Source organism: Natator depressus, chromosome 18 (assembly GCF_965152275.1).
Source record: "Natator depressus isolate rNatDep1 chromosome 18, rNatDep2.hap1, whole genome shotgun sequence".
Lineage (NCBI taxonomy): Eukaryota > Metazoa > Chordata > Testudines > Cheloniidae > Natator > Natator depressus.
In genome coordinates, this window is record NC_134251.1 from 7,175,633 (window position 1) to 7,202,856 (window position 27,224).

The following is a 27,224-nucleotide window of genomic DNA, read 5'->3' on the forward strand; positions in this document are numbered from 1 at the left end:
TGCCGACCGATTGGAAAGTGGGGACAAGTGAGATAAGGCCTGACTGGAGGGCCGAATGCAAGGGCTAGCCCACTCGGCAGGGAGACACCATCCCAGATTTGGCTCAGGCCATCGGCGGTGATGAAGTGGGAATTTTCTGTGGTATTTTTGTGGGGTGGGGTGGGGTGGGGAGCTGATGTGTGCCTCAGTTTCCCCTATATTTTGCATGGCGGGTGGAGGGAAGGTCTAGGTTTGCTCTCTGGGCAGCTAGGAGACATAGGGGTGTGTGTGTGTGTCACTTAGCTGTCTGAGCCTGAATGAGTCATTAAAAAGGACTGTCTGAGACCCACCCCGTGTCAATGGAAAACCCAGGATGACGAAGGGAAACCCAATCGCCAGAACACTAGCAACCAGGGAGATGGATTTCCCCACCTATCAGCAGGGAAGCTGAGCAAAGACCCCAGCTCGAGAACGAAAGACTGGACGGTGCCAGGTGTTTGTGCGGAGGGGATGGGGGATAAAGTGCTGGCTTCTCACCTGGAAACTGGCTAAGGAGGTCAGCCAGAGTCTGAACATGGGGCTTGACTCATTACAGCTGGTCTGGGCTGACCAGGACGGACTGAGCTTTAACCTTCATTTCCCTGCACTGCCCTAAGAGCTTTCGGATTGTGTGTGCCAGGGGACTAAGGAATGGCTGCCTGTGTCCCTGTATGGTGCCAAGTATCAGGGGGTAGCCGTGTTAGTTTGTATCCACAAAAACAACAAGGAGTCGTGTGGCACCTTAAAGGCTAACAGATTTATTTGAGCATAAGCTTTTGTATCCACGAAAGCTTATGCTCAAATAAATCTGTTAGTCTTTAAGGTGCCACCGGACTCCTTGTTTTTGTGTCACTGTAAATACTCTGGGAGCATTGCGCCCTGAAAGGCTCCTCCCGCAGGAGTCTGGCTTGGCTGGATTCGCTGCCGGGAGCCGTGTTGAGAAAGTGGGATTGCTGGTGCCACTGGACAATGTAAAAAGAACAGGAGGACTTGTGGCACCTTAGAGACTAACAAATTTATTAGAGCATAAGCTTTCGTGAGCTCCAGCCCACTTCATCGGATGCATACGGTGAGCTGTAGCTCACGAAAGCGTATGCTCTAATAAATTTGTTAGTCTCTAAGGTGCCACGAGTCCTCCTGTTCTTTTTACGGATACAGACTAACACGGCTGCTACTCTGAAATCTGGACAATGTAGGAGGCTGTGGGTCTGCCCCCTGCAGATCTGTGTGGGTCCCGCCCCCCACTACAAGCCAGGGCGTAGACCTGGCCTTGTGACTCGGATGCTTCCCCTGACATTTTATTTACTTAATCAAACCAGGCCCAAGCTGTCAGTCCGAGCTTTAAGCCTAGTGCTGGGACAGTCCACCCACCGCCCTCCTGATTTAAAGCTGAGATGTTAGTGTGTTAGTCCAGGCTATGTGCGGCTGGTCCAGGCTAGCCCTTCATCCAGGTTAGGTTTGGATGCCTCCTGCTTGCGGTGAGCCATGTTCTGTGATGCGAAGGCATGACAGGGGGTGGATGTAGACTCTGCTTATTTCACTAGTTCCATGATGGAGATTTGAACCTGGATTGTGGCTTCCCTGCAGGGTTGGGGAGAAGCTGGGTATGTTAACTCAGTGCACTATTTAGTGGCCCCAGATGCTGCTTTAATAGTCGTTCAGATAATACCGTGGGGAGAGGGCACAAGGCGCAAATGTGTTTGTGTCTGGAGACTTTATAACCCAGCCCCCCGCTCCCCAGGTCTGAGTTCATGGCCGGGTCTGCCCAGTTAGGTCATGGTCATGCAGGGCTGGGAGAGCCAGAAACCTTCAAGGATGCCCCCCGGGGAGGGGGCTGCGGGGTCACCACGACACTCCATCAGCTGCTGTCTGGGAAACAGCCGACTTTGCTTGCTGCTCTCAGACATCCTGTTCCACCACTCCCACTCCAGCCCTCCCTCCCCTTTCCTCAAGGTCCATCTGTACTGGAGGGGAGGCAGGTCTGTGCTGGAAGCCCCCCCTTCTTGCACTGAGTTTTAAAAATTCTTAACCCCTTCTGTGCTGGATGATGGGCCCGGTTTGTCTGGCAAATCAGCGGACATCCCTGGGACAGCCTGCTGTTGCCTGCTTCAGATGGCAGATGGGCTTAGGGGATGTGAGGAGGTGCTGGTGCCAGTTTGGCTGCTTACATGAATCTCCAAGAGGATGGAACGTTAGACTGGAAATCTTGCAAGGGGGAGGTTTTTTCTCTGTCTTTTGGCCCTTCTGCTGCCATCTGGCACCTGGGAGCCCAGTGCTGGAGCCGGCACATGTGAAAAATAATGGAGGGGCGGAGGGGGACACGATTAATGGAGCGCTTCCAACCTCAACGGTTAGACTGAAGTTTTGGCTGAAGGTTCTTTATCCAAACCTGTTTGCCCAGCCCTGCTGGGTATGGGGAGGGTGCTGTTCGTTTGGGTTACAGTAGTGCTTGAAATCAGGGCTGTGTTGTACCCAGGACTGTACAGACATAGTGGGAGCCAGTCCCTGCTGCTAAGAACTTGCAGTTTAGTGGCAGAGAAAGAAAGTATTATGCCCCCTTTACAGGTGGGAAACTGAGGCACAGAAACAAAGTGATTAGCCCACAGTCATGCGGGCAATCCGTGTCAGAGCTGAGCAGTGACTCTTGTTCTTCTGAGTGCCAATCCAGTGCCTTTAACCTTGGTGTTGTGAAATCTGAGCATGTTGGTTCCTCGCTGTATCTGAGACCCCATCCTGGACCCTTGTCCTGACTGGTGTCAGAGGCCACCAGCAAAGCTTGTGTCTGGAGAAGGATCTTCACGAGAGAGGAACTTGGTTCGCAAGCTCTTTGGGGCTGAGACAGCCTCAGTTACCTGTCTGTAGCACCAGGCGTGCTGGTGTTAAGGCCTTTAGGTTTTAGCATAATACTGGGAAGAACCAAGGCGGAAGGTAGGTTCCAGCCCTAAGGAGCTAACAAGCTTGAAAAGAGAAGTGCGGGGGGAAAAGAGAACTGATTCATGATAGAGAGAGAGAAAGCCCAGGGGAGGAGGTAGCGAGCACAGTGCAGTGAATGGGGAAGGGATGCCCTGTGCGGGGAAAGGTGTGCGGGGAGAGTAGAGGAAATAGGCTGAAAGCAGCCAAGGGGGAAGAAAAGGACACCAGAACGAGAGAGTGAAGCAGCGGGCGAGTGGGCATGTGAGAGACGCGGTGTGGGGGTGGCGTGCTGGGAACTGGCACGACGGAGACCTGCAGTGTAACTGGATGGCATGAGCGCTGGGTGTCAGCTCTGAAGCCTGGTGGGTGCACGTCTAACCAGCCCTGCTTAGGGGCTTGGACCTTGAGAGCTAAAAGCCGTGGGCCTCTATTGTTGCAGTTTACGGGGCAATGCTAGGAGCTGGAAGCAGTAGGAGACTCGCTAACCTTTTACATGGACCAGCCACTGGAGGGGGACAAAGACCCATTGTGTCTTAGTGCGAATTGCCTGGGCACGTCACCCCCTCTTGGTGCAGTTTAGTTGTGGAGGATCCCAGTCTGTAGCCAGGTCTGCAACCAAGTGATTCGGGTGTGGCCATTGCATTTGCTCACAACTGGCCCTTGCTATTCAGGTTGGTGGACCTGGACTTGCTCAACTTTTAGCGATAGCGCATAGCTTCCCCCAACCATCCCCGTAAACTGGCTGGCTATTCTGCTTGTCTGACCACTCACAGCCTTCTTCCTGCCCTAGGTTCCTGACGGTGGTCAGCAATGGGGACGTTGTGGGCAGCTCCCCCATTGGGACTCGGACCCGCAACTGGAAAAGGAAGAGCATCCGGCGAGGTAGGGTTCTGATGCCTCTTTGAGCTGGATGGGATGGATGGAAATGACTGGATTCCTTCCAAGAGACTCGTGTGTTGTTCGATCAGCTTCGGCGTGCCCTGGAAATGCTGGGATTCCCGCCTCCCCCACAAAGATGGAAAAACACGGCTTCCCCATCCCAAATCCTGGCTCTGTTTAAACACTAAAACAGCCCTTTGGTCAGGCGGGTGACTGGGCATGTTTGGGACCATGATGGATAATAACTTAGACTTCAGTGTAGCAGTTACCATGCCATACATAGGGTGTTGAGAACTTGATGGGTTGAAATTGGAGAAGTGTTTGATCCAAAGGACCAATCCAAATTTTGGGTGTTTGGGGATCAGCACTTGGACCTAGATCTGGATTTCACAGCTGGCCTCAGTTTGTCTCTTATCTGGGCCAAGCCTCCTGAGCTAAAGGCTCCCTAATTTTGGATTGAGATGCACACTTTGTAGCCCTGGCCTGTTGCTCCTTAGAAAGGAGCCAGGGTCAAGTCATAAAACTCAGATACAGATTTTTGAGCTCTCCCTGCAGAGGCTTCAGAGAGAGGGGCCAGGATCTAGCTTTGCCACTGAGGCACAAAAGGCACTGAGAGCAGTACGCTGAAGGTTGGCTCTGAAACATCAGGTGTTCCAGACAAGACCCACTGTTCATTGTGTTCTGGTTGCACTCAAGAGGTCCCTTGTGGTAGGCCCTGTGCAGATACCCCGTGAGAGAGAGTCCCAGCACAGAGTAGACAATCTAAATAGGCAGAGCAGGAAGAACAGTCCAAGAGGTGAAGTGACTTGGCTGCCGGGTCAGTGGTTGAGGCAGGCATAGGGCCCAGGTGTCATGACTCCCAATCTAGTACCCTACCCACTGGCTCACGCTGCCACGAGTCAAAGCAGGGTGTAGCTGAAGCTCATGGTGAGTTCTCTGCTGGTTTCAGGTTCCTCTCCACAGCTTGCCCTGTGTTGCTTTTCATTCCAGGTGGACGGTTTGAGTTCCCGGCCCTGGAGGAAGATGTGATCTATGATGACGTCCCATGTGAAAATCTGGACTCGGATCAGTACGGTATGGAACCACCCAGAATTCTGCTCTGAGCAGAGGTGTCTTTCATGCCCTCCCACAGGCTGTCTTTGCCTCTCTTTCTTATCTACTTCCTCCCCTGCCTCTGTCAGCTCTGTCCTTTCTGTCATAGCCCTGCCCATCCAAGGATCTTGGAGCTCTTACATGAGTGTTGGGAGCTGGGTAGGTGCGAGCTCCATTTTACAAATGGGGAAACCGGGGCACAAAGGTGACGTGACTTGCTCCAAGGTGGCATGGTGATTCTGTGGTAGAGGTGGGAGTAGAACCCAGGAGTCCTGACTCCCAGTACCCTGCTCTAACAAGGCCATTTCCCTGCCTCCTTCAGGAGTACCCTGGCCTTTTAGAAGCCACTGTTGGCCTGTTGATTACTTGCGGCTGTTGAGTCCTTTCAGCCTGCTTGGAGCTAAATCAGAATCTCTCTGGAAGGAAAGGGCCAGGTCATCAGCTGGGGTAATTAGTGTAACTCTACTGATGCCCGTGAAGCAACGTTGAGTATCTGCCTTGCTGTCTCCTGTCCACCCCTCCAGAGCTGCCGATGGACTGTAGAGGAAGAGGCCCTTTGTGGCAGGTGGGGGGTGACTAGGATTTTACCTCCTCTCTGTGCCACTTTAAAGACATTCCTGGGTAGGGGAAGGGATAAAGCAATTGGCTTTTCATGCCCTTAAAATCCAACAGCTCTGGGTCTGTACCCATAACCAGCCTGAGCCGTAAAGGGCTGGGTGGGCACCAGGAAGGGAAAGGGGGACCCTGCATTTCATTGCACTGAATTCACAAACCCCTGCTTCCTGGGAGATGGGAGTGCGCGGTGGCTTCAAGACCGGAGGATGCAAGGAAGAGGCTATTTGGAGATGGTTGTGTGAGGTCGTGAGGGCCTCTTAGGCCATATCTACCCTACAGCTTATGTCGGCAGAACTTCTGCTGCTCAGGGGGGAGAATAAACCACCCCCCTGAGCGAAGCGCTGGACAGCGCTGTCGGCAGGAGAGCTTCTGTCGCCGACACAGCTACCGCCGCTCACTGGAGTAGTTAAACCGAGAGGAGAGTTCTCTCCCATCCGCTTAGGGCGGCTACATTAGAGAGCTTACAGCGGAGCAGCTGCAAACTCTCCAGGGTAGCCATGCCCTTAGAGCGATGGCTCCCTCCCTCTTCGTTTGATGTGGTGTTGTAGGCGTGTAGCTGCCAGGTTATTAGGGAGACAAGGCGGGTGAGGTCATATTGTTTATCTTCTCTTGGTGAGAGAGACCAGCTTTGTAGCTTATCCAGAGCTCTTCTTCAGTCTGGGAAAGGCCCTTCGAGCGTCACAGCGAAAATACAAGGTGGGATGAATGTTTAGCATAAGTAGTTAGCGCATATTTCTAGGGAGCATTCAAGGTGAAGTGGCTAGTTAGCGCGTCTGCAGTCATGGGGGGAGGGAAAAGATTGTTGTAATAAGCTATAAGTCCAGGTTCTCTGTTCGGTCCCTGATTTTTAGTGTCTAGCAAAGTTTAAATTTAAACTCCCAGGCTCGTCATCTGAAGGTGCTGTGCAGGTTTCCTTTGAGGACGAGGACCGAGAGGTCAGATATGGAGTGATCGTTTTGTGAATGGTGTTTGTCCCTGGGTGGTTTTGTCTTTTATCACTTTCCTGTTTGAGTTCGTTCGAGAGCGTAGTGACTGTCTGGTTTCACCCCCATCGTTGTTGTTGGAGTGTTGTCAGTCCCCTGCCATCACTTTCTGTGCTGGGTAAGCTCTAATTGAGGTCTGAAGCATGGTCTAGGGGCTAGAGCAGTGGGCCGGGACTTGGGAGATTTGGGGCAATTCCTGGCTCTGGGTCTGTGTGTGACCATAGGCAAGTCACTTAGGGCTGAATGCACAAAAGGAGTTAGACCTTGACCCTGAGCATCGCCAGGCATAATTTTAGGTGCCTGGAAAAATCATGGTGATTCCCAAAGCCTGAGTTAGACGTCTACACTTCTGTACGACGCATGAGGAGAGCTGGGTGCTTTTGACTGCAATTCACACACGTTGGGGAGCTGCCTAAGCAAGTCAGTGGGAGATGACGACCGGAGCGGTGGGAGATTTAGGCTCCCAAGTCCAGACTGCAGGGAAGTGCCTATTTCTGCTGAGCAATTCTGAAGCCAGGAACTCTCTTCAGAGTTAGGCACCTTATGCCATTTTGGGGGTGGGGGCATGTCACCCACCTTACAGCTCTTAGCCCAGTGATTAATGCCTCACCTGGGATGTGGGATACCCAGCTTCAGTTGCCCTCTCCGCCAGAGGGGCAGAGAGGATTGGAACAGGGGTCTCCCAGCTCTAACCACGGAGCTATGGGATATTTGGATGGAGGCTCCCCCCATCTTGCCGGTTGAAGCAGGCCTGCTGTGGAGAAATAAAGACGGAGTGGTTGAAGCAGGAGGACAGGACCGGGGGGTCTCCCATCTGGATGCCCGAACCACTGGATGACAGACATTCTCCCTCTCACAATGACCCTAAGAAGCTCCTCTTCCTCCTGCCAGGTTTTGAAAGGGCCCAATCTGATAGGCGGGCTCAGGGGGTGCCTACTAGACAGAGCCCTGCACGCCTGTCTTCGCTGGGTTGGGGGTCGCGCTGGGTCATAGGTGGGGGATAGGCATCTGGACAGAGAGAGACACGGGGGCTGAGGGAACTTTTACCTTGACAGTTTAGGGGCTGAGTGAGTTTAGGTGCCTAAAATAGGGACTTATGCCCCGAAGTTCTTAGGAGCATCCTGGCCCTTACTCTGTCTCAGTGTCCCGTCTGTGAAAAGGGTAAGGGGTCAAGAATTCATTTACCCCTCTCCCTTTTGTCTCTGTTATCTATTTGGATTGTAAGCTCGGGGGCCAAGGACGGTCTGTACCTACAGGTATGTCTGTGCGGCGAGCAGCAGCCCACAGCTGGGAATCTCAGAGCCCGAGTCCCCAGACTCAGGCTTGTGCTAATGGTGCTAAAAATGGCTGTGTGGACAGTTCACACTGTGAAACCCACACCCCTTCCCAAGGCTTCAGAGCCCAGGCCTCAGGCCCAGGCTAAATGTCTACACTCCATTTTTAGGACCAGAGCCCCGTGAGCCTGAGTCCATTGCCCGGGGCTCTGAGACGTGCGGCTGCCTGTCATGTAGGCGTACCCTATCTGGTACTGTACTACACGTGATGATGATGACGAACACTCCTTCATCTCCATCCACACTTCCTTTGCCCCTTGATGGAAAGCTCAGGAGGTGGAAATGCAGGTTAATTTCGCAATCGTCTCATGACAGCTGCAGTGATTGTGGGTTTTTTCGCCCCTCCATGGCCAGTTGCACTGGTTAGCCAAAACCAAATCCTCTTCTAGGGAGTTGTTTATCTTTTTGTTTAATAATAGCCTGATGACTGGAATCCTGTGTTAGCTGTCATTTTAAAATGTCTGTCTGCCTGCATTCCTTCCAATGCATCTCCTCCTCCTCCTGCCAGCCTGGATATGGAACGCAGGTCCCTCCCTGGCTTTAGGAGTGGATGTTCTGACAGTGGAAAAAATCCAGCTGTGCGGAACTGCGCTTTACCACTGGACAGAAGAGCAAGAGACCATCAAAATTTTAGCTTATGGATAGTGCTGTACATTGCAAACGTTAGCGGTCGCCTTGATGTCAGCCTTGGTCTCCATCTCTGGGCCAGAGGAGCAAGGCTGATGGGTTGCCAATTCTGTCACCTGCTTCTGCAAGTAGACGTGTAAATATGGCCATACTTACAGAGTGGGGGACTCTAGCCTGGGACGTGGGGACTCTGGAAGAGGTTTTGGGGGTGTGTGGTGGGTAATCAGCTGAACATGAGCTCCCAGGGCGATGCTGTGGCCAAAACGGCAAATACAATCCTGTAATGCATCAAGAGGAGGCTATTTTCTCTCTGGATTTGGCACTGGTGTGACCGCTGCTGGAATACCATGTCCAGTTCTGGTGTCCACGATTCAAGATGGATGTTGATAAATTGGAGAGGGGTCAGAGAAGAGCCATGAGAATGATTCAAGGATTAGAAAACCTGCCTCAAGGAGCTCAATCTATTTAGCTCAACAAAGAGATGGTTAAGGGGTGACTTGGTCACAATCTGTAAGCACCTACAAATATTTAATAATGGGCTCTTCAATCTAGCAGAGAAAGGTCCAACATGATCCAATGGCTGGAAGCTGAAGCTAGACAAATTCAGACTGGGAATAAGGTGTAAATTTTTAATTGTGTGAGTAATTAACTATTGGAACAATGTACCCAGGGTCATGGGTTCTCTATTGCTAACAATTTTTAACTCAAGATCGGATGTTTCTCTAAAAGATCTGCCCTAGGAATGGTGTTGGGGGAGGTCTCTGACCTGTGTTATACAGGCGGTCAGACTAGATGATCAGGATGGTCTCATCTGGCCTTGGAGTCTAGGGATGATGGAGGGACTGTGGGGATCTTTTTCGCTGTTCCAACAGGTGGGAAGGGCTCACCAGAGACAAGGAAATGCAAACGAGGTGAAATTCTGGCCCGACTGGAGTCAATGGGAAGTGTTGCTGTTGAGTTCATTGGAGGCAGGAGGTCAGCCAAGCTCAGGGAGCTGAGAATGGTGTGGCTGGCCTCTAAGGCCTGTCCCTTCAGCCTGCTGAATGAAAGCTGCACATCTTTGTGTTGTGCTTCAACTGAGAAGAGCAGACCTGGGTTTAAATATGGCCACATGTGCTGGGGCAAGCTTGGAGGAGGAACGGGCCCAGCAGTGCCATGGTAACTCGGGGCCAAGGTTCTGAAAGTTCCTAGTATTTGAGGCTCGGTGAAATCAGCTGGGATGGATGACCAAGGGGCCTGGCCATCTTCTGCCGTAGCAGGCTCAGAGATGATGCAGGTATATGTCTGTCCTTCACCAGAGACCTGCATCTACGGTAAAGGAATAAGCAGATCTGGGTCTGGTGAAAGCAGGCACATTTCTTCGCTTGGCTACTCTGGTTCTTGTGCAACTAAAGGCGAGATTCCTGTGGTTCCACAACGCACGAGACACTGAACAGAGGCAGCGTGGGCCATAAGGAAAGCTGGGCCTTGGGGATATGGGCGACTTGCTTGCCAAGGAGAGAATACACCTGGGAATGGATTTTTTTTTTTTTTTTTTTAAACTCTGAATTGGGCTCACCTTGCTATTGCCTGACTCTGGGGTGGCTGACGCAGCAGCTGGTTGGGGCAGGGGCCGCCCTTTGGTTCTGTGTTTGTACCTCACCGTGCATGCTGAGGTCGTGATGGGGCTTCGGGGTAGCTACTGCAATGCAAATACGATATAAATAATAATTCTGGCACCACTGCGTTCTACAGTCAGTTGAAAGGGGCTGCACGGCACAGTCCCTGCAGTGTCGCACGGGCTGGGTTTTTATTTCAGACGTGACAGAAATGTGCAAGATCCAGCCCCAAATCCTCTTCCATGTTACCAAATCTCTCCCTTGGGCTGAAGAGTGGAAACTAGATCAGCTGAAATAGGAAATTGATGGAGGTTTGACAAATGGAAATGGAAAAGCACATTCACAGGCTACAGGAGGAGGAGGAAAGTAGACAAGGTTTAAACACAAATAGTAAATAGGAAGGGGGGAAGAATGGCACTGTGGTTAGTGGAACTGTTTTTGCCAACAGCATTCCCCAGGGTGTGGGAATCTCCCAGCGGTGACACTGATTCCTCTGTGACCTTGGGCAAATCACTTAATCTCTCAGGCCCTCCACTCCCTATCTGTAAAATGGGGTTAACGCTCCTTCCTTGCCCTGCTCTAGTCAGAGCCTCATCTCTTCGGGGAAGGGGCCGTTTGTAGAGAACGGTGGGGTCCCCATCTCCACTGGGTCCTTAGAATCATAGAATCTCAGGGTTGGAAGGGACCTCAGGAGGTCATCTAGTCCCACCCCTGCTCAAAGCAGGACCAATCCCCAATTTTTGCCCCAGATCCCTAAATGGCCCCCTCAAGGATTGAACTCACAACCCTGGGTTTAGCAGGCCAATGCTCAAACCACTGAGCTACCCCTCCCATCCTATTGTCCCAGAAATGAGCAATAATAACGTGCCCCTCTCTCGCCTTCCCTGATCTTCCTTGAGAAATGCTGCCTCTCCCCTGTGCCTGCCCCGGGGGGACTTCTCTGCCTGGGGTCTGCAGACTCCAGCTTAGGATGCATCAGCATTAGCCACCTGTCTGTCCAATTCCAGGAAGAGAATGAAGCCTTCCAACTGTGGCGCAGGAGCGCCCTCTGCTGGGCAGCACCGCCCCGCCTGCCCACCCGCCTACTGATACCAGTCTGTGCTGTGCCTCCTGATTCCACAGTTGCCGACCCGGTGGGAAATCCACTGTCAATCTTTGCAGCGTCCGAGGCTGCTCCTCATGGGTTGTCATGTTCCCCTGGCACTCTCCGGACTTCGCACCTTGCTTTCCATGGGCCCAAGCCCCTCTGCTCCACCCTCTTTTCTCAACTTCCGGTGACTTGTGGCTGGTCTGTCTATGCAACCATCTCCGTTCTCAGAGGGAGAGCTGGCTGCTTGGGCAGAACTGCTAGTCCCTGCTGGCCAAGAGCTTAGTCTTGTCCTTTGGGCACGGTGCTCAGAGCATGAATGTTAAGAGGAGAACTGGCCTGACCCACTGGTCACCTTTCCTGAATACAACACCTGGAAACACAGAGGTTGGAGAGGGGGAAAAGATCACTGAGCCACCTTGTCCCTCTCCACCCTGCCCCCTTGCTGCTTGCAAGATGGCTCCTTTTCTCATCCACTGTCCTGCCTGGTTTGAAGAGATCTAAGCGAGGGGGGTCCCACAAATTTCCTTAGGCAGCGCTCCTCCTCGTTTTCACCCTAGTATGACTGACTGTCACTTGTAGCCATAGATCCAGGAGACTTGCCTAAGTCTGGAGCAATGCCTTCCAAGGCAAGCAAATGCAGTGAGATATCTGGGCCTGGGTCAATCCTGAGAACGGGTGGTGTGGGAGGCTGAGAGGCACACTGTGGGTAATGCTGAATTAATTGGGCAGGTCATGGGTTGAAGCAAATGCCTTTTCCCAAGAGGCAACACCGTAGGCCTTTGCCAATGGTGTTCTATTCTTTTCCCCGCCCCGACAGGGGCAGACAGAAACCTGATTTACGAGGATGGGGCACATCGGGAAGCCGAAGATCTAGGCTGGAGCTCCAGTGAGTTTGAGAGCTACAGCGAGGATTCTGGCGAAGAGGCCAAGCCTGAGGTGGAGCCTGCCAAACTCAAGGGGTCCTTCCAGCCAAAGGTAATCGGCACACAATGTGCCCTGACAACTGCTACAACTGGTCCTGCCTCGATGGCTGGTGTGGGGTGGTGGTGCACTAGTTTGAAATAAAACCTCTGACCTGCTTCTCTCATCAATGATCCAGGGCTGTACTGGTTGGGGGCACTGGATGGCAAACGCTAAATGGTTTGTCGGGCTAATGCCCAGCCGTAAATGTTCGTAGCCCATCCACGGTTAAGGGACTGGTGTATCAGTAGCTTGAGGGTAAGCAGCAGACTGGGAGGATGCGAGTGGTGTAACTGTTTCAAATTTGACTCAGCTGAGATATGGGGTGCACTCGGATGGCCTGGATATGAATCCTTTCAGCTTGAATAATCCCCACTGCCTGGGAGAGGGGAAGGGGACTTAGTTGGATGCGCAGAGACTGTTGCCTAGTGGGCAGAGCACTTTACTGGGAGTCAGGAGATCTGGGTTCTATTCCTGGCTCTGCCAGGGGAGACACTGGGCTAGTCCCTGCCCTTCTGTGCCTCAGTTTCCGCATCTCTAAAATGGGGCTAATGGCACTGACTTCCGTTGTAAAGTGCTTTGAGATCTACAGAGGAAAAGCCCCATGTGATAACCAGGTGTTCGAGCAGATAGATGGTGGATGGATTTTTTTAAAAAAAAAAAAATTATTTAACATCTTGCCTAGAGAAATTGAACTGGGATAATAAATTAGCTGCTGGTCTCAGATATTGCCTGGTACTGGGGAGGCCGTTTGTGGCCTTGTTTGAACCAGGATTCTGCACTTGGCTTAGAGATGTCTCGAAGAGCTGCCGTTTCCTAGGAGCTGAGGCTTTGTTCCAGGCTATCGGGGTATGTTGAAATGTCCCTCTTCTCCCCCCCCCCCCCCCCCCCCCGGCCATGCACGCTAGATCTCGTCCTCTTCGAAGTGGAACCCCTGCAACTAGCTAATGGTTCATGATGCAAACGATGTGCAGCTGGGTGCAGGGCTGTTCTGGTGTGCTTGGATGCTCATCAATGTGGGGGCAGCAAGAACCCCTGATGGGACACTTTGGGGGCCACCCAGGCCAGTAAGGGGTTCAGTCACCCCCTGCTGTGCAGCTTTGGTTCGGAGCCCTGATGCCAGTAGCCGGCCCACACGAGAAGGTCTCACCCTGGCATCCACCAGCCTTTGCAGGGTGACACCAGCAGCCCTTCCTGTCCTGAGTCTCCCCAGATCTGTCCTCCCCGAGGTCTTAACCACCAGACGCTGACTTTCCCCTCTGGTGCGTCACCCTCAAAGGTGTGAAACCGGCCCCTCAGACGCAAGCTGACTTTGGCCCCCGCATCCACCAGAGACCAGCGTGGGGTGAAAATAAACAAAAGGTTTATTGCATAGAAAAGCCACCGATTCAGAGATGCCATAGTTACCGAGAAACGTATCTATGGTAGATAAAATCCCGGTGTTTATTTAGAGACAGATCGGTGCTCTGTCTTCTTATCTCATGATGACCAAGTTCAGAACATTATAAGCTTCCATAAAAGACCTTTCTCGATACACATTGCTTACTGTATTATTGTACTATAAATCAGTTCGTTCAACTGCTCATTTTGAGGGTGGGGGGGTTTAAAGCTTCTGTTCTCCTTTTGGGGTGTCTGAACCCGGAGTGTCCCGTTCTCTTCCGTGGTGGGTCGTCCCTCCATCATTTAGAACTGACAGACTGCCTCTCAAAGTGATTAGTCTTGAAATCCTGCCATGGGCTGGCACCTTCTTGAAAGGGCGCATAGACCTATTACTGGTACTTAATTTGTGGAAGAAGTGTTGGGGCTCAAGCAATTGGGTGCGGGGGTTCAAGCAATTTTTTTTAGTTTCGTAACTGACATGCCAAGCCCAGAGGTGCCGGGGCTATGGACTGCCAAGCCCCAGCACAAATTAAGCCCTGCCTAAAGGTGTATTGTCCGTCGAGGTTTTTCCTCTGTGATGTCCTGGGGAGATTCTCTCCTGAGTCCAAACCAGGACTGTGGAGCAATCAGCGAGGAGCCATTGCCCCAGAGAATCCCTCCTGGGTTTTACACTGAGCCCAGTGTGTACTGGAGCAGGACTATGGGGTGAAGCCAGCGCTGGACAGACCCCCATGTGGTGCAGACGTGCACAATAAAGCCGTTACACCTGTTCCTGTTGTATGTTGGTGCTTTGAGCTCCCAGTCAGCTGGGACAAGACGCTCCAGCACTCGGACTGTTCCACAGCGCACCTCTGCCTGGGCACTGCGACGGGGGGCGGGATGCAGACTTGGGAGGGGAGAGGGGTTGACCGGGATGGTGGGCACCCGGCAATGCCTCCTGGTGGCTGAGATCTTGCTTGGCACCCTGCATACTGCACGAGCCTGTGCTACCCCTTCCTTCCGCCCCCCGTCCCGCCCCGCAGCCAGGCTCCTGCGTGCGCTTGCCTCTGTCCCGCTTTGCTATGTGGTCTGGGTGGGACATGCACCCTGGGCGGGGCGACTTGCTGGTCAGAGCTACGGAGCACTTGTCTTCATGCAGCAGTGGGGCCGTCCCTTGCCTCCTCTCCCCTTCCACCCCCGTAGCGAGTTCCCCTTGGGCTCAGAGTTGGGGGATGGACTCATGCATCGGGGACCTTGACATGGGATTGGGACTGTGGAGAGCCCAGTAAATTACTGAACATAGCGGTTGTTGCCTAGCTGGATCTCTAAAGGGGGGGGGGCAGGACCCACAATCTGGAATGTCCTCCTTCCTGGTGCCTTGGGCGGGGGAGCATCCCTCCTTCGCAGCCCTGCTCCCCCTGCCTCAGAGGAGCTCCAGTAGGTCATGGTGCACCTTTGCAGACATGGCCTTGGGGTGGGGAGAGCCTGGGCCAGCCTTCAGCACAAGACTTCTTGCTATCCTGAGAGGGGGGCTTGAAGCCATTAGATTCCCCCTCGCTCCCCTCCAGGGAGCAGGACAAGAGCTATCCACAGCCCAGAGCTCTCCACCCCCTGGTGGGGGTCATGGCAGGCGCTCTCCTCCTTCGGATGGAGGGGACAGGCGGGCCCCACCTGCATTCAGACTGGCTAATCTAGACAGATCACTGGTCCTCTTGTTTTTTCTCCTCCTGTGTTTGGCTGCTTACCTGAATCTCTCTTCTCTGCCTCTCTTCCCGCCTCCTGTTGCTTCTCCTCCTGCCTGATTGCTTGGGGCGCAGCTTTCTCCAGACCTGAATAGGCTAAAGGAGAGATACGCCAGGACAAAGAGGGACATTCTGGCTTTAAGAGTTGGGGGGAGAGACATGCAGGAGCTGAAGCAGAAATACGATTGTAAGGTACTGTCCCTCCTTCAGACTTTTTTCCGCCCCCCTTATCGATCCCTCCTGGGTTGCATGCTCTCTCTGCACCGCAGTCTCCCGTCTGCTCTCTCTCTGCTTCGCACAATTGCTTCCGTTTTACACCAGGCCCGCTGAACTCAAGTCTGCATGCGTGCCGGGGTGAGATGCTCTTAAAGGGGCAGAGGCGTGTGGAGCAGTGGCGAGAACTGGGAGTCGGTTCTGTTCCTGGTGACTCCCTGGGTACGTGCAAACCCCAGCTCGAGGAGACCTGCCTGCACTAGCTCCGCTCCAGCTAGCGGACTGAACGTAGAAGTGTAGCCGTGGCAATGCAAGTGGTGGGAGGGACTGGTCGCCCAGAGTACGATCCCGTCTGAGTCCCTAGGCATGTACTCAGGGAAGCTAGCGCCTCACCCTGGGGCAGCTGCGCCTCTGTCTTTAGGACGCTAGCTCCACCAGAGCTGGCACGGATCTGTCCCCTCGAGCTCGAAGTGTAGCTACACCCACTGTCTGTGGCCAAGCCCTGTCACCTTCGTGCCTCGGTTTCTGGGAAAACGGGTAGGACGCTTCCCTGCCTCCCTGGGGTTCCGTACTGCATGGTTGTGGCTCTGAAAAGTGACTCTCAAAATGGCATTTCCGTGTTTGTTTTCTTTCAAAGGAGCTTGGCTTCCAAGTAAAACGATGCGGGAGGCGGGTTTTATCTGCCAGCTCCCTCTCGGATCTGAGCACCTCGCCGGGCTCTTTCCTGGTGCATCGTGACCAGTAAAAGGTTCTGCGGATCCAGTTTTGCCCTTGGTGACCCCTGTGCAGCCCCAGGGGTCACTGCTTGGAAGTTAATTGACAACCCCAGGTGGCCTGGGATCCCGCACCCCCCTCTGCCAGCTGCACTGGCTCCTGCACGACTGCGGGGACTAGAAAGCAGAGGAGCTTTATTTAAGGGCTTGTCTTCCCTGCAGAGTTACTGGGAGTCCTCACCCTGCCCCAAGACCTCTTAACTCCAGTGCGCTGGGGCCGTTAGTTACTAATACGATCCCGCTGCGCAGGTCAGCGTTGTTTCACAGTGCGGCTCCTTGCTCAAGGGAGGAGGCAGACAGCTGGCGTTAACTCCGCCCCACACCGCGTGGCTGAAGTGGGCAGATGAGCCTGATAGGCGCCGGGAGGAGATCTGCTGAGTAAGGAGGTGCCAATTTTGCACAGTCACTTTTCAGGGCAGAACTGCACATGAGTGAGTTGGCCTTTGTAAAACACTTGCAGACACTGGGTGCTCTGGAGAGTGGATCCCATTTAAGAAGGCACCAGCAGTTCCCACGCAGTGATCCGAGAGCAGTACTTCCTATACCTTTAAGAAGTAAACCATGTATCTTGGATACCTCTGTGGCAAATGCAGGTGACTTTTATATGGAAGCCGTTGTCTATACGTGCAGAATATTGATCACACTTTGTATTAAAGTTTCCTTTATAAGCAGTTTAATCGTTGATTGATTGTTATAGAGCCCAGTTAGTCAAGAGGGTGCTTATAACCATCTATTACACCTTCCTTTTTAACTTTATTTTTGTTTTTATATAAAATATAAACACAGAACGAAACCAAACATATGTAAATACAGGCCCAACAGGGAAGTAGCATGTAAATAACAAAATTCAACGTTCATTATTTTTTATAACCTGGAAAAAATCAAAACCAAACCAAAACCCTGAGGTCATGCAGGTCATGGAGTTCATTCAGGGTATCAGATCAGGGACTAAATAGGTCAATGTGAACGTAAGCTATGTTAGCTAATATATACTTAACTGCAGAAATATGCAACCGTTTCATGTGTGACCAGGCATCTTCATTCCTCCTCCCTCAAGCATTTCTAGTCGACGGAGTGATTTTTTTTTTCTATGCGTGCGTTACAAAGGTTCACCTGAAAGAGGTCAGTGGTAGAAAATTCTGATTTTATATTGTCGGTCAATTAATTTTGTTTTGATTAACTTTTTGAAGTGATAGTATAATATAAAATATAGCATTTAAAAAAAAAAGTCAAAACAAAATTTCGAAATGAAAAATCAAACAGTTTTGTTCTGAAAAGAAGCTTTTTTCTTTCTTTTTTTTTTTAAATTCTTGGGACTTTTTTGAGGGTTTTGTCCAAAATGAATTGTTGGTGAAATTGACACGTTTAGGGAAGAGTTTTAACTTTGAAACCGCATTCTCTGACGGAAAATGGGTCAAGATTTTCCTGACCAGCTCTATTCCATACCCACCAGTGGTGATGGGGCTCCAAGTATCTATCTCCTGAACCATCGGGGCTAGATAAAGGTGTCCTGCTCCCAGCAGTGAGTGCGGGTCTGCCCTCTCTCCCTCCCTGATCTCTAGCCCCAGCAGTTTGCAAATAGGACTTTGCACGTGCAGCTGTTGGATTTTCAGGTACAAGTGCAAAGCTCCCACGTGTGCAAATAGCTATGGTTCACAACTACCAGGGCAGAAGGTGTTGGGGGAGACTGCCAGATGTGGTAAAAACATGTCCCATAAAATTGTTAATGGTGCTTCTGGCTTGAAACTAAGCAGGGTCTTTAGCAGATCAGCACAGTCTTTTCCTCTTCCATCTGCCCACCCTGAGCATCCCTTCCTGCTTTTAATGTTCACGGGATATCTAACACTCAAGCCTGGTCCGAATGTGATGGGTCACTACAGGGCAGATTTGCTGTCCCACTTGGATGGCGATGTGCCCCTTGTTGGAGAAGTTCCCAGCAGGCTGCCTTCCCTACAGCCCCTTGTGCAGGGGATGGGGAGTAGGCCTAGCTGGGGTACACTATGCTCCAGCTATCCTCAGCTGGCACATGATGCCCTGGAGACGGTTGCCAGGTCCCCTGTGAGCAACCCCCTGTGAGAACGTGTTGCTTCACCATGAACCTGCTCTTTCCACCTTCCCTACGGGTGGGATGCTGGCCCTTTTAATGCGTTGGACAGATCCAAGTGAGGGTCGCATGCCAAAGGGTGGGGGAGCTCCTGAAGGGAGAGGCGTTAAAGGGAAGCCGTCAAGTCAGTAGGATTGCTCGCGTGCAGCTGGCTGGCGACACGTTCCTGTGGCCAGAGCTGGGCCGGGGCTGGTCCCAGAGGGGAGGCGGTAAAGACACCGGAGCGCTGCTGTTGTCTAGTCAGATTGGAAATGCCAGAAGAGGAGGTGGGCAGGCTAGCATGCCCGATCGGCAGATTGGGAAAGAGAGTGTTTGATCCCGTCTGCATCTGGCCAGGCGGGCAGGGACATCTGCTGGTGGTTTGGCGGTGCATGTGGAGTTGGTTCTTGGAGCTCAGTCCAGTCCCATAGCGGACTGTTTGGCTGGTAGGCTCAGCAGAGAGGCCAAGGACAGACAGGGCCCTGGAGACTGGCTCCTCTCTCCACCCTGGAGCTAGTGCCTTCATTGGGCACATTGGCAGGATATGGGGGGGAGCCTTGCATTGCTGCTGCCCTGCCCTGTGTGTAAACAGGACTTCAGGCACCGGGGCCGTCCATCAGCAGCCGCAAAGGGTTTGATCGGCCTAACCTCACTCCCGTTGAAGCCAGCCGGAGTTCTGCCCTCTGCTTTGACAGGAGCAGAGTTGGCCAATGGCCGTGCGCGTCTGACCATCCCCTCCCCATTACTAAATTCACAAGTTTAAACCAAAAAGTTGCATTTCCTCTTTTTTGGAGATGGAAAAGATCAGAACTTGCTGCAAGAAACTGCTCGGGCTCCTATGATGGTATCACCACCGGGACTCTCTCTAGGTATATAAATCGCACTTTATACTCACGTTTCATCTCCGAAGGGTTAAGAGATGCTTCAGGAAATGCCTGTCAGTTGTTCCAGATTGCTAGAGAGACCTTACGTTGAGAGACTGCTTATAAACTATCTAGAAGACTATCTAGCGCTGTGCTCCAAGCCAGCTGTAGCATGTACAACTCATGCCTGGAACACGCGAATAACATCTCTGAATAATTTAACCCTTTACAAAGGGATCCTTAATATAAAGTGTGGCTTATTATTTTTTTTAAAGTTGCTATTGGAAGAAATTATTCAGATTCTTTCAAAGCCATTTCTTTAGGGCCAAGAGGGTGGTCGTTTTCGGTAGCTCCTGTTTAATACCTGAGTGTTGGTTTTGAACGAACGCCTTTTCTCTCCCTCCATGCCCCCCCGTGAAGCGTGTTAGCGGTTGGCATGGGGAGGAGGTGCTGCTCTTGTGTCTTGGACATAGAACCGTTCCTAGCAAAGGGGCAGGGAGCGTGGGCTGCTGCTTGCTCTGGGATGGAGCAGCTGGGGCTGGAGGATTGACAGAGATGGTCACTTCTTTGTGTCTCTTCTCCTCAGATGACGCAGCTGATGAAAGCCGCCAGGAGTGGCACAAAGGACGGCTTGGAGAAGACAAAGATAGCTGTCATGCGGAAAGTGACCTTCTTGCACCGGAAAGAAGCCCCAGGTAACTGGCGCTGAGGAGGTCGGTGTCAGGTGCAAAATAACTGATTGTACGGAAAGAAAAATCACAAACTGAAAAAAACAGAAATCCTTGCATTTACTACTAATGATTGGGTGATGGCTATTTGATTTTTTTCTGCCTCTAGCTTGTGCTTTTTGCCTCCTTTTTGCACTGCAAACTAAACTCTCTCGCTCTTTCTTGTGCTCTAGCATAGAATTGTTCAGAGCACCTAAGTGACTTAGGCTCTTAAGTGTCTAATGTTTGAAGATGGTGTGAAATCTTTACCCCTTGCTGAGTGCAAGGCAGTTGTATTAGGGATTCCAACAGTTCAAAGGGGTGGGGGGAAGTTTACATGTCAAACCTTTATATATCCTTTAAAAACTCCCTTTCCTATTTAGTTTTTCTAAACCTATCAAAGCCTTTATGACTCTCAAGCTGGAAATGCAAGCATAAGGCCATTCGTTAAAAGCACCCTTCATTAAGGGCCAGGTTTTCCAAAGAACCCTGCTCCCAATTAGGTGCTAAAAAGTAGTGGCCAGGTTTTCAAACGAACTCCGCTTGAGGGCTGTGCTCTTCTGAAAATCTTTGTCTCTTGACGGGAGCTGGTCGTCTGGCCCCAGTTCTGAGTGGGGAGCATTTGAAAAATCTGTCCCCGAGGTCTTTTGAAAAGCTGTCCCCTAATGGTCTGAATGTCTAAAGTGTTTATCTTCAGTAGGAGCGGTGGGCACTCTGCACGTTTTGGGAAAACAAAGCCAGATGCTTTTGGCCTAAAACTCGTTTTGGTTAGTCTCTCCTTTTTTTTTTTTTTTAAAGATAAAAATCACATTCCTGTTTTATTTCGTGCATTGCTTCTGCTGCTGTTACTAAGCCAGAAGAATGTGTTGGGGCAAAAACTTTTGCTGGAGTAAGTCGCGTAATGTACTTGGCTGGGTTGGCATTGCTGCCTACAGAAGATTTGGCCCCTCGTGACTAAATCTGGATCTTCCCCCTGTTATCACCCAGGTCTGTTGTAATCCTGGGTATTGTTGCTTCATTTCCATGGAAACGACTGTGCCAAACCATGTCCCTTCCGTTAGCTTTTTGGCAGCATGTGAAGGAGGAGAGAGGGAGCCAGCTAGAGTTTCGGAGGCAGGACCTTATCTCCAGTAATGGGAGGAAAATGCTGAACTGGGGAGGTGCTGACATTGTGGGGTGCCCCTTGAGGGCACAGATAGAGTAACTAGCACTGCCTTAAGTCAGGAATATTTAGTAGGGCTGGTCAAAAAGTTTCCATCAAGGTGTTTTCCCTGTGGAAAATAAGGTGTTTGACTAAACAAATGTTCATGGAGAATGTCTAGTTTTTGTCCAATTGTGTGACATAAACTTTCAGTTTCTGTTGAAATGTTCCACGGGTTAGTGATGGAAGAAGCCCCGTTTTCTAATCCCCTTTAATACTTTGGTCCAACCCGTGGCAGGTTGGTCCCAATTGGCCTTCCTGGGCTGTGATCATGGGGAATGGGAAAGAAGTTGATCTTCATGAGCATTCTAGTCTTCCAAAGCAAACTGATCGATCGGTGAGCTGTCACCATTGCCCATAGGGATTGAGACTTTCAAAACCAACAGAGGGCACAGGCCACGCAACTCCTATGGAAATACATACCAAGATGGATTCCTGAAGTCATGGAATCAGAGGGTTAGAAGGAACCGCAAGGGTCATCTACTCTACCCCTTGCCCGGATGCAGGATTTGTGTCTAAACCATCCAAGGCAGGTGGCTCTCCAGCCTCCTTTCGAAAACCTCCAGTGAAAGCAACCTCCCTAGGCGTCTATTCCATTGTCCTATTTTTCTTACAGTTTGGAAGTCCCTGGCTTTGTAAATCTCAGCCAGGAGCTATAAAGAGGAGTCCCAGGGTACAAATGGCAAGAAGCTAGCTAATCCCTCTGCTTCAGCGGGGTGTGGCTTCATATTTGATTTTCCTTTAAGATGGCCCATGCTGGGTCCGCAGGCCGCTGGGGTCCATTCAGTGTGCATTTACACAGGAGCTGTACAAACACGGATTAGATGTGCTCTCTGCTCCAGAGAGCTGAGGCCCAGATATTTAATGGAACTTTGCCACCCAAATCCTGTTGATTTCAATGGGAGTTAGGTGCCTAAATAACTTTAAAAATCTAGGCCCCTAGGACAGCACAGACAAAATACAAGGCAACAACAGTTCCAGAGAAGGGAAGTGCATGGATTGCTGATGAAGGGTAAGCAAGGACTCATTTTGGATAGTTCTCTGAAAACATCCACTCAATGTGGAGGGGCAGGCGAAAAAGCCAACAGAACGTTGGGAATCATTAAGAAAGGGAGAGAGAATAAGACAGAAAATATCATTTTGCCGCCATGGTACACCCACTTCTTGAATACTGCATGCAGCCGTGGTCGTCCCATCTCAAAAAAGAGGTATTGGAATTCGAAAAGGTACAGAAAAGAGCAACAAAAATGATTGGGGGGTATGGAACAGCTTCCATATGAGGAGAGATGAATAAGACTGGGCCTTTTCAGCTTGGAAGAGAGACCGCTAAGGGGGGATAAGATAGAGATCTATAAAATTGTGACTGGTGTGGAGAAAGTAACTAAGGAAGTAGTATTTACCCCTTCTCTTAACACAAGAACTAGGGGTCACCAAATGAAATTAAGAGGCAGCAGGTTTAAAACAAACCAAAGGAAGTATTTCTTCACACAACACACAGTCAACCTGTGGAACTCTTTGCCAGAGGATGTTGTAAAGACCAAGATTATAACAGGGTTAAAAAAAGAACTAGATAAATTCATGGAGGACAGGTCCATTAATGGCTATTAGCCAGGATGGGCAGGGATTGTGTCCCTAGCCTCTGTTTGCCATAAACTGGGAATGGGCGACAGGGGATGGGTCAATTGATGATTCCCTGTTCTGTTCGTTCCCTCTGAAGCACCTGGCATTGGCCACTGTCGGAAGACAGGATACTGGGCTAGATGGACCTTTGGTCTGACCCAGAATGGCTGTTCTTATGTTGTTAAGGAATTTAGTCCAGCCAAACAGTCTCTGCTAATGCTTCTCACCTTATATAGGGAATGGGGAACACAGGAGCAGGGCTGTGGAGATGGAAAAGGTGCGATATCCCCTGTGGGTTTCAGAGATCCCAGTGGAACTTCCAGAGCGAGGGAGAAGTCCAGTCTCTGCGCTCTGGACTCAGTTCAGCCCAATGAGACGTGCCTGGCATAACGAACTTTATGAGAGCTGCTGAAGCATGAGAAAGAGGCAGACACATTGGGTCTGTCAGAGCAGCATGATCCACCCAAGGTATGGCCACCAGCGATATTTGGGGTTTGATCCCCGAGGTCCATTTGCTTTTCCATTTCCCAAAAGGAGTGGATTGTATAATGGTTAGAGCAGAGGCTGGGAGTCAGGAGTCCTGAGTTCTCGTCCCAGACTCACTGTGTGACCTTGAGGCAAGTCACGTCCCAGCTTGCTGCCTCAGTTTCCCCATCTGTAAAGTGGGAATAATGCCGAACACACAGGTGTTGAGGGTTTAATTGCTTTGAGATCCACAGCCAGAGGGTGCTATAAACAGTGCAGAGGGGTCCGGTTATTAGCTGGGCCCTCTGTAGCTGCAAGGAGAGTGTTACTGTGTCCAAGCACAGGCCATGCTGTAACTAGAGCACGTCACGCGTCCTTAAGGGTCTTGGAGAGGGTGATTTAAAGAGCAGGGAGAGGCTGGGGGGGAGTAAAGGAAAAGGAGTCTGAGCAGCACGTAGGGTTGTTACCTGATGGGTCAGGACCCAAGTGAATAGCTGCTTCCTGTCCAAAGGAAGAGACGCCCTAGGACACCAATCTAGTTCAGGAAGAACCTGGCTGTCTTCCGCCGTCCTATGCCCTTTCCCCACCCCTCCTCCCATGCAGGTCTCCGCAGGCTGATACTGCCTCTGAAGCAAGGGGCTGGGACTCTGCTTCGGAGCCCAGCTGCCTGACCCAGAGGACGAGGTGCTTCCTGAGAGCAGCATCTGAGCAGAGATGGGCTTGATCCGAACTTGAGTGGGGTGAAGATCCGGATCGGTCCCCCTGCCCATCCCTAGCGGTGATTGCGACTCTGTGTGGCCGGGGCCGGAGCAGAGCGACAGCGAGCTGAGCTACCCTTCCAAAATTAGAGAAGGAAAAAGGTCACCCGGGAGTTGTGAGCCAAGCAGCTGCTGTATTCCTGCAGCCCTCTGATCCCCCTCATTACTAGGCACCTCCCCTCCCCGTCTCCAGCCACACAAGCCCAGAGTGTCCCCGGCAGTCGCCCTTCCTCCTGGGGCTATTTATATCCATAAAACCAGAATGGGTGGTGGGGAAGAGGAAGCTGACAGGCAGTGCTTGCAGGAGAATGCAACGGGCAGAATGTGGAGGAAACGGTGCTCCATTGAAAACAATTATTTGTCGTCCTCCTCCTCCTCCTCCTCTTCTGTCTCTGCCTCAGGTAAGGGGAGGGTTGTCTCTCTGGGCTTCCCCTTCTCAGGTAGGTTTGGTTCCTGCCAGCTCTGCTCCCCAAACTTGCTCGCTCCTTCCTGCTTCTCTCTGCATGGGGTTTGTTGTTCCCCCCCTTACACCCTTTGCTTGGGTTTGATTTCTGAAGAAGCCATGAGGAACAATGGAAAAAAAACCCAGTGGTCTGCTGCTGGGATCATTCGGTTCAGCCCCTTAGCAGGGTCCTGAGATGGGAGGCTGGTTGGAGCTTTGCAGTATTAAATGGGTTTAAACCCTGAAGTGAGTTTGATTTCCCTGCTAATGGTGTTAGCTCAGCAGAATGGGTGCTTGGCTGATCATGACGTTCAGGGGCAGACGGGGCACTCGGCTCGCTGGGGATAGAGCCAGGGCTTAGCTATAACAAACCCAAAGGGAATTCGTTCCAGGCTGAGGTCTCCAGTCTCTACCTCCCAAATTCCTTGGGCTGATTAATGCAGCCCAATGGTGTCTGGTGTCAGCGTTCAGGGTCTCCTGTAAGTCCCGGCTTGGACTAAGCAATTGTGCAACATACGGCTGCACAGAGAGCAACCCTCAGCTCCTTGAACCAATGGTGGCAATGAACTGAGCCCCGGCCACCTGGGCAGACAGTTTACTCTTCAGTCCCAGGGCCATGCTCAAGCTATCAGTTCTGCTGACCGGTGGGTGGGAGCGGTGCGGGGTGCATCTCCGCCCAGGGGAATGTCTAAGACATAGGACGAGACCGGCATATTCAAGTTTCTAGGTTCATTCTCGATGCCAAGAGAGAGAAAATGCCAATGCATGAACCACCAGGTTACCAGCCCCCTACGTGGCAAGGGTGTGTGTGGTGGGATGAGCGTAGGCTGGACAAATGCTCTGGATGCTCTGAGCGCCAGTGCTGTCTGCAGCCTGGGAGAGGCTGTGGTGCCCGCCCCACAGCGCTTGTGATCTGAATGGTAGGCGCCCGCAGCCCTCCAGAATGCAGGGGCAGGATGCTCCGCGGACATGCGTGCTCTTCCCCCGCTGTAGGCGCACACTGGCCCATGCAAAGTACTAGCCCTTGGTCCCTCTGCTGGGGCTACGCTCTGCTGGGCCCGCCGCTCAGGTGTTCATTGCTTGTGTGTTTTGTCTTCCAGGTGACTCTGAGGAGGAAGACATGGGGTTCCTGGAGGTCACGGTCCCGGACATGAAACACCCATCTCCAGAGCTCGGCCCCATGCCGGATGGATTAAGCCCTCAGCAGGTCTGTGGTAGGGTGAAGGCGCTGAGTATGTGGGACTTGACCTCCCCTGGCTGACCGCCCTTCTAGGATGGTGGTTACCTAGAGAGCTGTCCCCTAGATCCAGCGATGGTCTGCCAGTGGAAGCCTCTTTGCAAAGTTGCTTTTATTTCAGAGGGTCCGAATGGGGCCTGTTTTATGCTGTTTTTCTTCTTCCGAATCTTTGATTGAAGCCTTTATCAAAAATGTCATTTAAATGGTTAAATATCGAGGGGGGCGGGGTAATTCTTGGCCAATGAGCATCTTTTTCCTGAAAACAAAAGATTTCGACTGTCCCATTTTTATGGGAAAAATTAGATTGCCAAAAAAGGTCACTTTCGGACAAAACGTTGGGAAAATTTCAGCTCGCTCTATTAGATGTACTGTTCGGAACTCAGAGATGGATTCCCTACCAGGTTTCAGCAAAAGCTGATGCTCCTTGACATTAACAAATATCTGTCTAGTTCTGTAGGGTTTAAACAATCCCCAGAGGCTTGCCATGTGCGAGGTTCCCCTGCTGGCCACAAATCTGTGGTCACAAGTGGGGTTGAACCACCCAGTGGCTTAACTTGTGAAGCATCCCACTGTGTGTGAGGCTTATCTGAAATTACCTGATCTTCTGGCAAGAGCCCCAGCCAGCATTGCTCCTTCCGTTGCTTCCTGTTATCAGCTGTAGCTTTCTCCAAGGGTTGGCGGGATCTTCTGGGGAGGAGAGGAGGGCTGTTTATCTCCACTTGGTCCTCTCCAGCACAGCAGAACCTGGCTGCTGGCCCAACCTCTGTACTTGGCTACCTGACGCCATGATTTGTGGCACACTGGAGATTGTGGGAAGTCCCAGGAAAGAGTCTAAAATCTTGGTGCATGTGAAATTCTCACGGCCTGCATGGGGCACTCTGGAGGGTGCCTGGAGGTTGGAAGCACCAGAACATCACTAAATCTTAGAGCATTAAGTGCCGTAAGCCCCCGGGGCGGGATACTGGGCTCTGCTGTGCTTAGGAGCTGGAGGAACAAGTTTTCATCTAGCGAGAGGCCCAAGAGGATCAACGGCTGTAGACACATGAGTATGTGTGGAGCCTTTACCCGACTTCTTCAAACTTTCCAATAGGCTGGAGTTCAGCTGGCCTCATTCCCCCTCCTCCCTATTTGGGACCGGTGTGTTTTTTGTAGCTGTATGTTAAGTAACTAAATTACCTCCCCACCCCTGTCCAATCTGCCCACAAAGGAAGAGTCAGCAAAATAGCTCCACATCGCTCTGGTGGGTCCTAGCACCCGGCAGCATTGTGAGTGAGCAAAATAGCTCTGCTTCTGTGAGTGGCTCTACGGCCCGACACCTTGTCACGTTTTCTCTTTCCTCCCACCAGTATCTGGAAGGGGGGGGGGCACAGGGAAGATGTGACGTGATGTGGTGCTAAGTGTGTGTGTGTGCGTGCGCGCGCGTGCCCACGTGCTGATGGAGGGGGCTCTGCACCCGTTTCTGACCGTAACCCTGGTGTGGGTGTTGCAGGTGGTGCGGCGTCACATCCTGGGCTCCATCGTGCAGAGTGAGAGGAGCTACGTGGACTCGTTAAAGCGGATTCTCCAGGTGATGCCAATCTTAAGACCACCTGAGTCACCCACCCTAGCGCAGACAGACTACAGACTTCCGTGACTGGGAGGGGCGGGGAAGA

At 51.7% G+C, this 27,224-nt stretch overlaps 1 protein-coding gene across 7 annotated transcripts in view; it reads left to right on the forward strand.

Moving 5' to 3' along the window:
* ARHGEF10L (Rho guanine nucleotide exchange factor 10 like) overlaps positions 1–27,224 on the forward strand; it is a 159,966-nt gene that overhangs the window by 56,229 nt on the left and 76,513 nt on the right. For 5 of the 7 annotated variants that reach the window (XM_074934021.1, XM_074934020.1, XM_074934023.1 and 2 more), the window contains 7 exons: positions 3,722–3,813; positions 4,801–4,884; positions 11,967–12,124; positions 15,286–15,402; positions 19,729–19,837; positions 25,436–25,542; positions 27,062–27,139. In XM_074934021.1, the coding sequence (XP_074790122.1) occupies positions 3,722–3,813; positions 4,801–4,884; positions 11,967–12,124; positions 15,286–15,402; positions 19,729–19,837; positions 25,436–25,542; positions 27,062–27,139 (745 nt within the window). The remainder of the gene's footprint in view (positions 1–3,721; positions 3,814–4,800; positions 4,885–11,966; positions 12,125–15,285; positions 15,403–19,728; positions 19,838–25,435; positions 25,543–27,061; positions 27,140–27,224) is intronic. The other 2 variants (XM_074934024.1, XM_074934025.1) reach the window with 1 other exon arrangement.